The sequence below is a fragment of the Monomorium pharaonis genome, chromosome 3 (genome assembly GCF_013373865.1).
Source record: "Monomorium pharaonis isolate MP-MQ-018 chromosome 3, ASM1337386v2, whole genome shotgun sequence".
Taxonomy (NCBI): domain Eukaryota; kingdom Metazoa; phylum Arthropoda; class Insecta; order Hymenoptera; family Formicidae; genus Monomorium; species Monomorium pharaonis.
The window spans coordinates 14,697,838-14,711,479 of record NC_050469.1 but is presented as its reverse complement, the minus strand read 5'-3'; the positions used below and the strand labels follow the sequence as shown (position 1 = coordinate 14,711,479).

The 13,642-nt window shown below is 31.3% G+C and overlaps 3 protein-coding genes and 1 long non-coding RNA gene across 5 annotated transcripts; 2 read left to right on the top strand and 2 right to left on the bottom strand.

Annotated features, from left to right (window-relative positions):
- Positions 1-342: 342 nt before the first annotated feature.
- On the top strand, positions 343-4,462 carry LOC105839876 (N6-adenosine-methyltransferase subunit METTL3). Its single transcript, XM_012686485.3, has 4 exons — positions 343-1,432; positions 1,588-1,783; positions 2,358-2,864; positions 3,287-4,462. The coding sequence occupies exons 1-4, from the start codon at positions 1,279-1,281 to the stop codon at positions 4,074-4,076; spliced, it is 1,647 nt and encodes a 548-aa protein (XP_012541939.1). The 5' UTR covers positions 343-1,278; the 3' UTR covers positions 4,077-4,462.
- A 797-nt stretch (positions 4,463-5,259) lies between these two features.
- On the bottom strand, positions 5,260-8,774 carry LOC105839877 (rho guanine nucleotide exchange factor 3). Its single transcript, XM_012686486.3, has 5 exons — positions 8,237-8,774; positions 7,483-7,724; positions 6,968-7,331; positions 6,275-6,703; positions 5,260-5,810 (listed from the first exon to the last, which is right to left on the bottom strand). Exons 1-5 carry the CDS (start codon positions 8,312-8,314, stop codon positions 5,373-5,375), a joined length of 1,551 nt encoding a protein of 516 aa, XP_012541940.2. The 5' UTR covers positions 8,315-8,774; the 3' UTR covers positions 5,260-5,372.
- Positions 8,775-8,875: 101 nt separating this feature from the next.
- Positions 8,876-10,795, top strand: LOC105839879. Of its 2 annotated transcripts, XM_012686491.3 has the most exons (6): positions 8,876-9,026; positions 9,218-9,383; positions 9,468-9,677; positions 9,750-9,879; positions 10,210-10,541; positions 10,652-10,795. In XM_012686491.3, the coding sequence occupies exons 3-6, from the start codon at positions 9,477-9,479 to the stop codon at positions 10,751-10,753; spliced, it is 765 nt and encodes a 254-aa protein (XP_012541945.1). In that variant the 5' UTR covers positions 8,876-9,026; positions 9,218-9,383; positions 9,468-9,476; the 3' UTR covers positions 10,754-10,795. The 2 variants fall into 2 exon arrangements, with proteins under 2 accessions (XP_012541945.1, XP_036140125.1); XM_036284232.1 differs by lacking the exon at positions 8,876-9,026 and having other exon boundaries at positions 9,035-9,383; positions 10,652-10,777.
- A 215-nt stretch (positions 10,796-11,010) lies between these two features.
- On the bottom strand, positions 11,011-13,066 carry LOC118644777. Its single transcript, XR_004962548.1, has 2 exons — positions 12,609-13,066; positions 11,011-12,031 (listed from the first exon to the last, which is right to left on the bottom strand). It is a non-coding gene; the product is annotated as an uncharacterized LOC118644777 (long non-coding RNA).
- Positions 13,067-13,642: the final 576 nt, after the last annotated feature.

The window sequence follows — 13,642 nt, the reverse complement described above, 5'->3', positions numbered from 1 at the left end:
CTGAAAGGAAGAGTGAGAAGCCCCGAAGGGCTCTATCACCCCCATTTATGCTCTCATGTTTATATGTACTAATATATACCATCAGTACAAGTTCAAAACTCTCGATACCTATATATATAGTAAAGAATAAACGAACAGTACTTGTGAGAAATATATTAAAGTGTATTTCAAAAGTATCGTAACTGTCCATCTAGTGGTTAATAAATGATTTATTCAGAGTGGGTATAAAGGCCTAAACGCACAATGCCAGGCAACAGGTAATAGGAACAGAAATAATATTATTTCTGTTCCTATTACCTCTGTTGCCTGGCATTGTGCGTTATAGGAACAGAAATAATATTATTTCTGTTCCTATTACCTCTGTTGCCTGGCATTGTGCGTTTAGGCCTTTATACCCACTCTGAATAAATCATTTATTAACCACTAGATGGACAGTTACGATACTTTTGAAATACACTTTAATATATTTCTCACAAGTACTGTTCGTTTATTCTTTACTATATATATAGGTATCGAGAGTTTTGAACTTGTACTGATGGTATATATTAGTACATATAAACATGAGAGCATAAATGGGGGTGATAGAGCCCTTCGGGGCTTCTCACTCTTCCTTTCAGAGAATAAAGGTCGCTCTCCATTTTTTTTTATATCAAACATTTATAAAATTAGTTTTTCAGAAGAAATATAAAAATTAAGTAAATATAAATTATTTTATAATAATTATATAGGCTTTTAGACGCCGGCAACCGCCTCGGAGTCAAAACGTTAAATGGGGAAAGAGGCAGAGAAGAAAGAAACGCTCAGCCGCGAACGTAGCCGAGTGCGCACAGCGCAACGGCTCACGCCGATCCCAGCCGAGCACGCGCGCCTCACGGATAAACGAAATGCGATGTGTGCGTGAGCGTGCCCGGGCTTGAAATCGCACCACAGAATCCACAGATCACACTCATCAGCTCATCACAGTGCCTTCTCACGCGTGTGACAAAGAAACAAAGCTCCCTCAAGGCGGCTCAAGGGAGTAAACGTTGCCAAATGTTGCATTGCCACGTTTTGACATATTCTCTTGCTAATAACTGTGAACACTTAAATGCAGTCAATGCAATAGAAATAACCTCGATATTGATGGATTCTATCCGTTAAAGTGTCATATATTTCATTTCCAATAAAATAAAAATTAAATTAACCGATAGGTTAGAGGCGAAGCTGTGTACTGCTGTCTAATCCGCAGCTGCTTTATTTGCATAAAAAAAATGTTTTTGTGCACAATCCACTCAAATCATGTCTGATGCCTTTGAGGAAATACAAGCGATCAAGATAAAGAGGAACAGCTATCGCGAAAAATTACAGAAAAGAAAACGCGAGAGGCATGAATTGTACACGCTCACTTCTACGCCGGTTTCATCCACCTTGACAGCGGAGTCGACGTGTCCTGGTAATAGCTAACATACTGTCACGATTACGTTATTATTATTATTATTATTATTATTATTATTATTATTATTATTATTATTATTATTATTAACATTTGCAACATTATGAGATGAGAAGAAAATTTACTTCTGATTTAAACATACAAATCTGTTGCAGATTCTAATGCATCTTCACGCTCGGATCACAGCGAATATGAAAGAGATGTACTTTGCATCTTGCACGAGTCCTTGCCTAATCTACCAATAACATCCGCAGACTTGATAGACCAACTACGTAAAAATCTCAATGCTGATGTATCTTCTTCGGATATTCACAAGATTCTGGAGAAGCTGGCTACACAAGATATAGTTAAGTTAGTGAAAGTTATTATATCATGTAATATTAGTCTGGTAGAACAATTTTTAATGAAATTTTTATTAAATTTTAATGACATTTTGTTGAATTTTGTTTGTTTCTAGCATATATTTTATGTATGATCAATGATTTCATCACAATTTCAATAAATTTTATGAAAAGCCAAACTTATAATCGAATGACAATGATAAATTATTGAACACTAAGTAAGATGTTGATTAATTCATCCACAAAATATCTATGATTTTTTTCTTGTAATTTTATAAATAAATTGAATACAATTTTATTAAAATTTTATAGTCAATTTTTTAATAAATAATATTAATAATTTTTTACTTAATCACATTTTTATTAAATTTTTATTAAAATATTATTAGTTTTTCATTAAATGCAAAATGATCTTTTCAATAGAAAATAATTGAAAATTTGTTTTATATTCATTGAATTGCATCAAATTTAATAAAATGTTAAGTTTATCAAAATTTCACCAAATTTTTGCTTAAAGTTTTTTTTACCAGAATTATTTAATTAATATGATATATTTAATATAAAAAACATTGTAATATCTTTAGAATCAAAGAAGTTACGGAGAATGGAGTATTTGGGTATACAGTGTTGTCGGTAACAGAATCCCAATCATCATGTCAGTCTCAGTCTGATGATACAGAAAATGCTGAAAGCATAGAAATGTCTATGTCCGAATTGAATGATCATGTGCCTCTAGAGAAGCAGGCAAAAGTGGATAAGAAGAGCACTGAGGACATCATGTCCTTGATTTCAATGCCAACTATTAGAGAGAAGGAGAGTAAAAAAGTTGGCGAACAGATCTTGGATCTGCTATCCAAACAGACTTCCAAGGAAAAATCGTTGGCAGAACGATTTCGTTCTCAGGGAGGCGCTCAAGTCATGGAGTTCTGTCCGCATGGCACAAAAGTAGACTGTATGAAGTTGAACGGTGGTCCAGGATTTGCAGAAAAGTGTAAAAAGTTACACTTTAAGAAGATCATACAGAGTCACACAGATGAATCACTGGGAGATTGTAGTTTTCTCAATACCTGCTTTCACATGGATACATGCAAGTAAGGACATAAAAAATGCTACTTATTTACAGTATACAATCAAATTCATTTCCTAGCACAGATGCTTGTAATTCGAAATAAGGATTGTGCTGTAAATTTCAAAATGTCAACATAGATTATTTATGTATTGTTTACATTATGTTTACATCTTTTCATGTAGACAATACAAGCAAGTAAATTATTATATCTGATTTTAATTTTATTAATTTTAAAATTAATAAAATAATATATAATTAAAAAATAAAAAAATTTCTATTTCTGAAATCTGTGCCTTCGCCAATCTATAAATTATTGTTTGCACAAATAATATTAAACATAATTTATAGATGTAGGAGTTATAAATAAATTATACACATATAGGTTTGGTTATCTCTACTTTTGAACTAAAGAAGATTTAGAATGAAAGATATTTTTTTATACAGATATGTTCACTATGAAGTAGATGGTCCCACAGCTCAACCAAAGGAAATCAATGACTCTGATAGTCCAAGCAATACTGCCTCCAACAAGACATTGAACTTGGATAGTAAAAATGGTAGCAGTAGTACTGGCAACGTGGGTAGTGAATTGACTCTATATCCGCCACAGTGGATTCAATGTGATTTGCGTTACCTTGACATGACTGTTCTTGGCAAATTTGCTGTGATCATGGCTGATCCGCCATGGGACATCCACATGGAGTTGCCTTACGGCACCATGTCGGACGATGAGATGAGACAATTGGGAATTCCGGCGCTACAGGATGAAGGACTCTTGTTCCTTTGGGTAACTGGGAGAGCCATGGAACTAGGAAGAGAGTGCCTGCAGTTGTGGGGCTATGAGAGAGTCGATGAAATCATTTGGGTGAAGACTAATCAGTTGCAAAGGATAATACGGACTGGTAGGACAGGCCATTGGCTGAATCATGGCAAAGAACACTGTCTGGTCGGCATGAAAGGCAATCCTCGTATCAATCGAGGATTGGACAGCGATGTAATTGTCGCAGAGGTTCGCGCTACTAGCCATAAACCTGACGAGATCTACGGAATTATCGAGCGTATGAGTCCCGGCACAAGGAAAATCGAATTGTTTGGTCGACCGCACAATGTACAACCCAATTGGATTACCCTAGGCAACCAAGTGGACGGTGTTCATTTGATTGATCCGCAACTTATTAAAGCTTTCAAAAAACGTTATCCCGATGGAAACTCGATGAAGCCTACCAAGTCATAAAAGATTATCCTCAATCAATAAAAAGTTGAATAGAAAGAATAATACAATCCAATTTCTGAAGAATTTAAAAAATAAAATCTTAATGTTGAAAAAATGTATACCAAGCTTTTTTTTAAATGGTTTATCTTGTTTACAATGTATTGAATTCATTAACAGAATAACTTTCAGACGTCATCGTTACATTCTCGAGTAAATATTTATTTGCTAATATTTTTCTTTTAGAATTTTTTTTATAAGTTGTAATTATAATTTCTTTAGATATATGTATATTTAAAATCTTTCTAGATAACGATTGTCGATAATAAATTGAGGCCATTTTATTTTTATTAGTTTATTGCAGAAATGTATATAAATTTCATTTACCATATAAATATATGCTAATATAAAATGAACACATAACTATATATAAATATAACTATATATAAATATAAGACTGATGTTCAGTGAATATTTAAAGATAGATGACATTTGTACATATATATTACATTATTTTTAAGTCATACTTTGCCCAGCATGTACATATACACACACGTATGAGTCGTGTGTTCTTCCTTATAAAATAAAAATAATTACTAAAGAATATCAATGTGGATTAAATCCCTGGAAAAAGCTAAAATTAACTTTTATGACGTATAAGTCAATCTACCTTAGCACAATATCATTACAGGCTGTAAACGTAATGTGTCAATTGCTTTATATTATTTGTGTGTAAATATAAATATAACTGTTATAAGTAGAATTTTTCTAAATTTATATTATTATGTTGGAACATGTAATATAAGTATCTCTCTACCTACGACAAGTTTACATCCGACATTTTGGTTGTATGTTAAATTAATCATATTTAAATTGACATATTAGTAGTACTATTTTATATATTATTCATGAAAAAAATTTATTTTATTACTAAAAATGATTATAAACTTCAATTGAAAAAATGACAAAATTGTTTTTCTTAAAAATATAATTTTTAATATTTAATATTATAAAATTAATTTTAGTTTAAGTTAAAAAAACAGATTAACTTCAACAAATGATTAAAAACAATACTATTGTAGCTGCGTATATCATAAGTCTAGAAATTCGTAAGTCATATGTATAGAGATACCTACATTTTAAAAACTTATTGACAATTTTCAAATATAAAACAAATCTCGTGAAGGAAGATTGCAATGTAGAATAATTTTTCGTTGTAATAATTTGGGATTTTAATATTAATCAATTGAAGATACTTCATAATTTTCGTACATTAAGAATGTTTCTTATTGAAAAAATAAAAGTGCAAATGAGCTTATATTAAATATAACCAATACTGTTACGTTTTTGCCTGAGCAGACTCTTCTTTATAGAGAAGGAAAATAGAGTATCATTTATACTGCTTGTAGAAGTTCTTCTGCATATCGACGTTCTTGTGACACAATTATTTGACTCTGGTAATTCTGTATTGTCTAACAAGTTCTCTTTATCGTCAGTGTTGAACACTTTTTCCAGAATACACACTTTAGAATGTATCTTGTTAAACGAATCAACCCAATGTCTCTTTTTGTGCCCATCTTCCATTAGAAAAGAAAATTCTCCAATCTTGAAGCAGATTTCTACGGTATTTTTATCCTCCACTTGCACATACATCTGCTCCTTAGGTATGACGGAAAAGGATAGATTGTATTTTTTGCTAACACGCCGCGTAGGGCGAGTTATCGCGAAACAAGTGTCGAAAAGGAAGCAATAATATTTCTGTAAATATAATTGGTTCATGTCAATGGATCTATTTTGATTAAATTTATATACATTATTTCTTACACAAAAAAATATCAATTGTACTGTTAAGAAAAGTGATTACTCAATTTATTTTTCTTCTTTTAGACAACAATTATATTATTCAAAGAATATTTTTTGGTAACGCTTTTAAAATATGTGTACATCACAAAAAAACTCGTTAAAAAATAACTATATTTTTTTAAGTATATTATAAAATTTTATCAAAGAGAAAAAATTAGAATAATAAGCAAATCAAACTTTTATTTTCATATTTTTGATTAAAATATTAAATTTTATTACAGTTTAAAATATATGTAAATAAATTTGCTTATGATAAACTTGTAATAACTTTAGATAAATCCTTGAAACAAGAATAATATCTTCAAGTAATTTACAGTATGCATTTTCTAAGCATGTACGAAACTGAAATTAAAACTTACTATTCCACGTATATCTTTAAGCTGGCCTTCCGTAATCAACTCTGTGGCACTGGCGATACAATTTTCAGGATCGTGCTCGATTTTTGTGTTTATTTTTGATTGAGCAAGCTTACATTCAGCATCGCCCATGATGTGATCGATATCTTTTAGCAAATCAGACAGCACGTTACTCGCCTCTTTCAATGGTAGATGATCTGTATCGGTAGTAGGAGTATATTTTAAGATCTCATTCACCAGCAGCGGATACTTCACAATTCTTGAGCGTGGCACATCCAAGTAAGTCCACAGATCGACGGAATGCGGTGACTCTAGGCGCTTCTTTAGAAACGATTGAAACCTCTTATTCGTAAATCTTTTCTCCTCCAATAAATGTCTCGCCCAAACCAATGTTCTGCACCTTTCGAGATATGGTTTCTTTAATGTTGATAACTGTAAACACGATAAAAGTAACGTCGCCTCATGCACAATGATGATTGGATGAGAATGGTGGATTTGTAATTAATGAATCTTAGATTTTCTAATTCTACACAATTTTTTTAAATTCATAATCTAAGTTAGCTAAAGAAGACCCTGATAGGAATCTCCCTAAAAATCAATCATTAATTTTAACTTAATTTTTTAAAATATTAGTTTATTCAATTCTATTTATAATATGCAATGAAATATATTGATAAAAGAAAACGATTAACTGACCCAATTTAATAGAGTTGGTCCCACGGTCTTTGTGAATCCGTATTTATCCCGCAACATGAACAATTCGTCCCTCAAGTTACTATGTATCTCAATAAGATTTACAAGATCGCCAAAGAGTGTGAATAATTCTTCGGATGTAAAGATCTCAGTGACTGACATTGGTTTGTAGTAAAAGTCTCTCAGTGTACAGAGCTCATTCAGCAGCACAGTTTCGCCACAGTATAATTCATAAATAGCCTCTTGTCGCCTAATCTCACTGCGACTTAATATGCTGTTTATTCGCTCCTTGCCACGTGGCTGTGCAATGTCAGATATCCAACTCCTGATTGCCAAATTGCTACAGCTCTCGGTAGCGTTATTCAATCTGAAATAGGACATGGTTTATTTTGCAGAATTTTTACATATTCGTCTATGCTCTTATACATTTAGTTTTACATATTCTGTAAAATTCAGTAAATATCTAAAAATTTTTATATAGCTAAACGTTATTACAAGTGTCATTCTCAAACAATTACTTTTTTTTTAAGGTTCTTGTGTCTGCTTCGTCCTCAACAATGGACAGGTCTGCAGAGTTTGGCTGTATCGTGAAGGATCTGTGCAAAGTATTTCTGGATTTACTTGCTGTGGTAGAGGAAAATATACTGCTAGCAACCTCTGTGATTCTGCGACGTTTCTTCTTTTTACCCATGTCAGACTCCATGGATATGTCCATCGAGCTAACGCTCATCGCGTCGCTCTTCAACCGTTTTCTTGATCTCTATGACAAGATATTTTTGCAATTTTAAGACATCAAGTGCAATAATCATTATTGCTTGGCAATATAAGATTTTGACACTTGAACAGTGGATAAAGTGCTGTGTGTACATGACAGCAGTGTCGTTTCAATAGAAAAACTAAAATGAAACACACAGTCTCGCTGATATTAACTCACTATACACATGATGAAGTTATTTGTATTCTACGTACACATTTTACTTTAAAAAACTAAAAGCATTCTAATTAATTATAATATTTATATACTTTTTTAAAATAAACAATCAATACTTTTTAAAGATAAAGTACATTCAGTAAGTCTTTGAATCATTTTTTAAATACTTATCAATGAAAATTAATTTGGCAGTAACTCGGAAGTGCCGTAATTGGACGTGTGTAAAGAAAGTGCCAAAAAACAACGTGTATACAGAAAAATGATGACATTGATATTCAAATGTCAGTTGTAACGGCAATTAATTACACGAGACATTACGAAAAATAAATCAATATACTTACCAGCCAGAATCTTTTTCGTGGCTCCTGAAATATCTCCTTGATCGTCGTGTTACACTCATCATCCATGTTACTATCCATTATCTCGAGAAAAAGGAAAGAAACTCCAAAATTCTACAAACAACTCAACTCCGGACTCCGGAGTCGCATCAACCACACACAATATTTGATTTCACAGATTCGCCGGAACGGTTGTAGGGTCCCATTCTACACCTCATGTTTCTACACTTACACCTACACCTCATACATACGATACAGCATCATTATTATTTGAAAATCAACATTTTAGATTTTGAAAAGTGACATAAGATCAATATCAACATTCATTTTAATGCTACAATAAGATTTTTCAATCTAAGAAAAAATATTTCTTATTGCTGGCGTAAAGTCGGTGTAAATAAATTATTTAGTTTATATAGTTAGCAACCTCACTTCCAATATCGATAAAGTTATACTTATTCGATGCGTTTTTGCGCGAAACGAAAAAATCTGGCAGAAATAAGCGTCTCTCTGCTTTGTGAAGTGAGATATCAAAAAAAAAAAACCCGAGAACGCTTGCTCCATATCCACATCTAGTGCACCTTTCATGCACCTTTCTGCATATAGAGGCGCTGGTGAATGAAACACAAAACATAAGTATGAGCGCTCTCACTCTTCTTTCTCATTCTCTCTGTTTATAGAATTGACGCCTTCTGTCTAACTCCACCCGCTCCACCCAATTTATCATTTACTTCCACTTCACCTGACATTTTAACTAAAACACTTTGCGCTTCGAAGTATGCAAGTGCGATAAGTGAGTACATTTACATAAACGCATGTGTGCAATTAGTGTTCTTGATATTGTAGCATAAAAATTTTAAATCTAATGGAAATTATGAGTCATAATACTTATTTGTTATTAAACTTATAAACTCGTTATTATATTAGCGTGCGTTTTTTGCTAAAGTGATTCAGCTATTGATGAAATATCATAAATTTATGCAGAAAACAACTTGAACACCTCTGGCAAAACATTAATGCTACTCACTAGTCTCTTTATGTGATGTCTATTCCAGAAGAGGTTATTAAATACAAATACATACATCATTAATCACATTACGTATCATAAGTAACTTGCATAACCACTAACTGTGTGACATTTCTACAAGTTGTAAGTATAAATTATAAATAGACTATTACCAAACCTTTTATGTCATTTGATGCTTGATTGATCTTGTTCAATCTTGTTTGCAAGTGAGTCAAGATGCATCATGGAAAGAAGTCTCCCAGTATGGGAACGCCGTCTGTGTATTCCCATGTAACCACCACTCGCAGCAGTGCAAATCTCAGATCGTCAAGGTCTGCTCGCAGTGTCAAAATTCCTTGGTATCAAAAGCCATTAGTGACACACCCTGTTTTCCTCGATATTCAAAGAAGCGCTATGTTTACCGCCATATTCTCATTGGTATGACAAAGGCAATCTTTAAAAATGCTCTCTTGTGCCCTTTTAAATAATATAGAACAAATATTTTTACAGTGTCTAGCCTTCTTCACAATATGTACAGCTATCTTTGACATCTACTGTCTCTCACAAGCTGCACCTGGCTCCATACATTATGGATATTATATCATATCGTATGAATTTGTTTATGTAGGCAATCAACATGGTAAGATTATTTTTCTATTTAATACTCTGTAGACACAATTCATCAATTTTACAAATTTCTTTTTTTTTAACTAAGAGCACTGTAAGTAATTAAGATAGTTATGTACAATTTATTCTTTAATAAATTATACAAATATTTATTAGAGATATTAAAGAATATATAAGTCATTGAAGAACTTTTATATTTTTCAAAGTAATGAAAATCAATTAAGAAGTGTCATGATCTACTGTATGTACAGAGTATTGAAAAAAGACAATTTTATAAATATACTTTGAAAGTTGATATCTAATCATAGAACTACATTTCTGTTTATTTTAAATTGTTTTTCAGTTCGAAATGCTCTGATCGTGTTTGCACTGTTCTCTATGTTGGGTGGAATAGTCATCTTTGCGACTTCTTTAATGTTGATTACAGCTCTGCGGAAAGAATACGAAAAGAAAATGTTGCCATGGCTGTACAGTTTTGCTATTTTTATTCTTTTCCGATTATTTGCTTTTATATTCTTTAGCATTGTAAACGATATGATATTTGCCTATAATATCATGATGTGTCTTCTATGGATAGTATTTATCTGTATCTGTGCATATGGTTGGCTTCTTGTATATTCTCTATATCTTGAACTATGTGATCTAACAAGATTAGAAGATTTGGCTCATTTGCGGGTACGATTTTTATTTTATATTATAATTATAATGTACCTATAATAATATAACAAAGATTCTATAGTTATAAATTAAATCATGTTTTGAATTTAAAATGTTATTGTTTTCAGATTGGAACATTGCAGTCTTTAAATGCATCAACGACCCACTCTATTGCTGGTTCTCGACCTACAACGCCTCATAGCGCAATATCGACCATGCCCGTTAATTGAATAACAATATATACATAACGTACATATATAGTTTTTTTATATTTAGTAGATAAAAAAGGTATTTGTTTATTTTTTGAGATAATTTTTTTACAAAGAAAAATGTTGCCATCCTTTTTTTGCAAAGAAAAGAATTATTCTTTACATATATATTTTTTTTATTTTAATACAAATTTATTCTGTATAAGTTTGTAATATTTTTCGTTTTATATAAAATTATTAAAAACTTAGTTGCACAAATATCTTTTTTGTCAACTGAATGTTTGATACATATATATTTTCTTGTTTAATATATATATATATAATGATCAAAGTAATTCTTCAAATTAAATGAAGTCACTGCCGACTCTATGTACAGACTATTACGCACAAAAAATTTGTTATAAGAGTTACACTACTTTTTAACTATTTTACAATGAACAGACTAATCAATATGATGTGGAACAGTACAAGTTATATAAATTTTTATTGTATCGTTAGTAAATATATTTACGAACTTATTGCGATATGATTCCGTCCACGTATAAAATGAATTAGATTTAAGCATATGTATTGCAAGTCTTTCTCATGTATTGACATGTATTAACATATTCCGTCCACTTGTATTGTCGTCTAGAACTTTTCTAACTATATATGCTATTGAATCTTGCTTATACTCTTATATATAAGCTTTCTATAATATAGCCTTTTCTGTAATATCAAAATGTTTGCTATTGAAATTAATATTTATACATATAAAGAATATAAATATTATGCAACTATTTTTGTGACTAATTTCCATATAAACCAAAGAGCCGCAATTAGAAGTAAGGCTTTTATCTTCAAATAAAATTTGAAATTCATGATTTTATTCTAAAAAAGACAAGCTAAAGTTATTTTTAATGACTGTGATATTTGCACAATAATTATATACATTAATGAACACATAATTGACATCAATCAATAAAAAATTTATTTTGTCATCTTTAGACCATGATCAGTTGAAATCTTGTGAAATCTCGTTGCTGTTATTCATAAAAATCTATAAAAATTTTAACCTATTGATAGGCAATTTATTAAATATTAAAACTAGAAGGAACATTAATTACCTGGAAAAATTACGCTCAATTATAATTATTTACAAAATTTTTGCAATTTTGTGTTATTATTTTAGAATTTTTACAGTAATTTATTTACATAACTGATAGAACAGATATACTTTTGCACTAGATACGTATGTTTCTTTTTATTTAATAGTATAATATTCTCAATGCTTGTGTAGTATAACTTCGCAATCAATATCTGAAAAAATTTCGTGACAATGAATAATACACCGTAAGGGTACCATTACATTTGTCCGATTTTGTCGTACGACGAGTTTGTCAAGACGTAGCGATTGGCTGCCGATAGGTAGCAAGTGGGGAAACTTTTGTCGGTAGCCAATCGCTACGTCTTGACAAACTCGTCGTACGACAAAATCGGACAAATGTAATGGTACCCTAAGAATCATGATAAGCAAAAAAATTATCTTCACGTATATTGCACGCAAAAAAGTATCATTCTTGTGTTGAGAAAAGCGATTTCTCAATTATAGTTTTTTTTCTTTTAAGTGTGTGTGGGGAGGGGGTGCGTGTGTACTGTAGTGTAGTGCACGCGCGCGCACACACACACACACACACACACACACACATATTTTTTTGTAAATCTGGAATTTGCGACAAATATATTTTAAGATAATTATCAAGAAAATATTAAAAAATAATTATTACTCGCTAAAAAAGCAAATTAGTAATAATCGCTTTTCTTAGTAGAATTGATATATTTTTCTATGCGGCTACAATAATATTTGAGCATTATAGTATTTTTTAAAGAAATATACCGTTTGATGAAGTTCAAATGGAAATAGAAGTTTCACTAGTCGAATGGCTCGTTTGTGGGTTAATATGTCTTATTGTCTGAGAAGAATGCTTTGACTTGAGGGATGTTTCACTCCTGATGGCAATAGGATCATCCTCGGAATCCGTATATGATTGCCATTCCTCGTTAATAACTTGATGTCTTCTCCTCAAGGTATTATAACTTCCTATCACTGTGTGGCCGATTAATAAGATCGCTTTACCAAATAAAGTTAACAGGAACATGCCGATCATCGACAAGGCCTGTTGAATTATACCAAGTGCCCCGGTAGCGATGTACATAGCGATGGCCAAACACATGGCGAAGTCCGCGTGGCGATAATTATCGCCATTTGTTGATACCCGAATCGGCACAGAAGATTACGCGATATTTTTGCTTAATACAATCTGCTAAATTCATATATGAGTATCGTGCAATCTGACTCACTTGTTTCTTGTCATTGGAATTGTCATGAAAATCGGTACCGAGGTTTTTTATCGTTGTCGTAAAAAATTTTCGTTGTTGCGCGATGTAATTTTTGTATGACTCTGTTATCATATGATAATATCTTACATTTATTATTTTGTAATTACACGTTGTCGTAATTACATATATGACCAGAAAAAGTATTAACATAAAAACTTTTAAACATAATAAAATCTGATAATTGAACTTTTGGTTATAAACATTAATCAAGCAAATTTCTATTACAGATTATACAGGATGTCTTATTTTTAAAATATGCTAAAATAGCTTAAAAAACGTGTTTCAGAAGAAAATGATTTAAATAAAAGTTGTATGTATCTGTATTTCGTAAAAGGGAATAAATAATGGTAAAATCAATTTTTATGTTAAATAAGGTGTGATAAAATATAAAATATCTCTAAAATTATTTTAGTTTTTTTGTAAATGTACCTTAATACTTTTCATCAAAAATTGATTTTATCATTATTTGTTTGCCTTTACACACACAAATCGTATAACTTTTGTTTAGAATATTTTTGGAATATTTTTGGA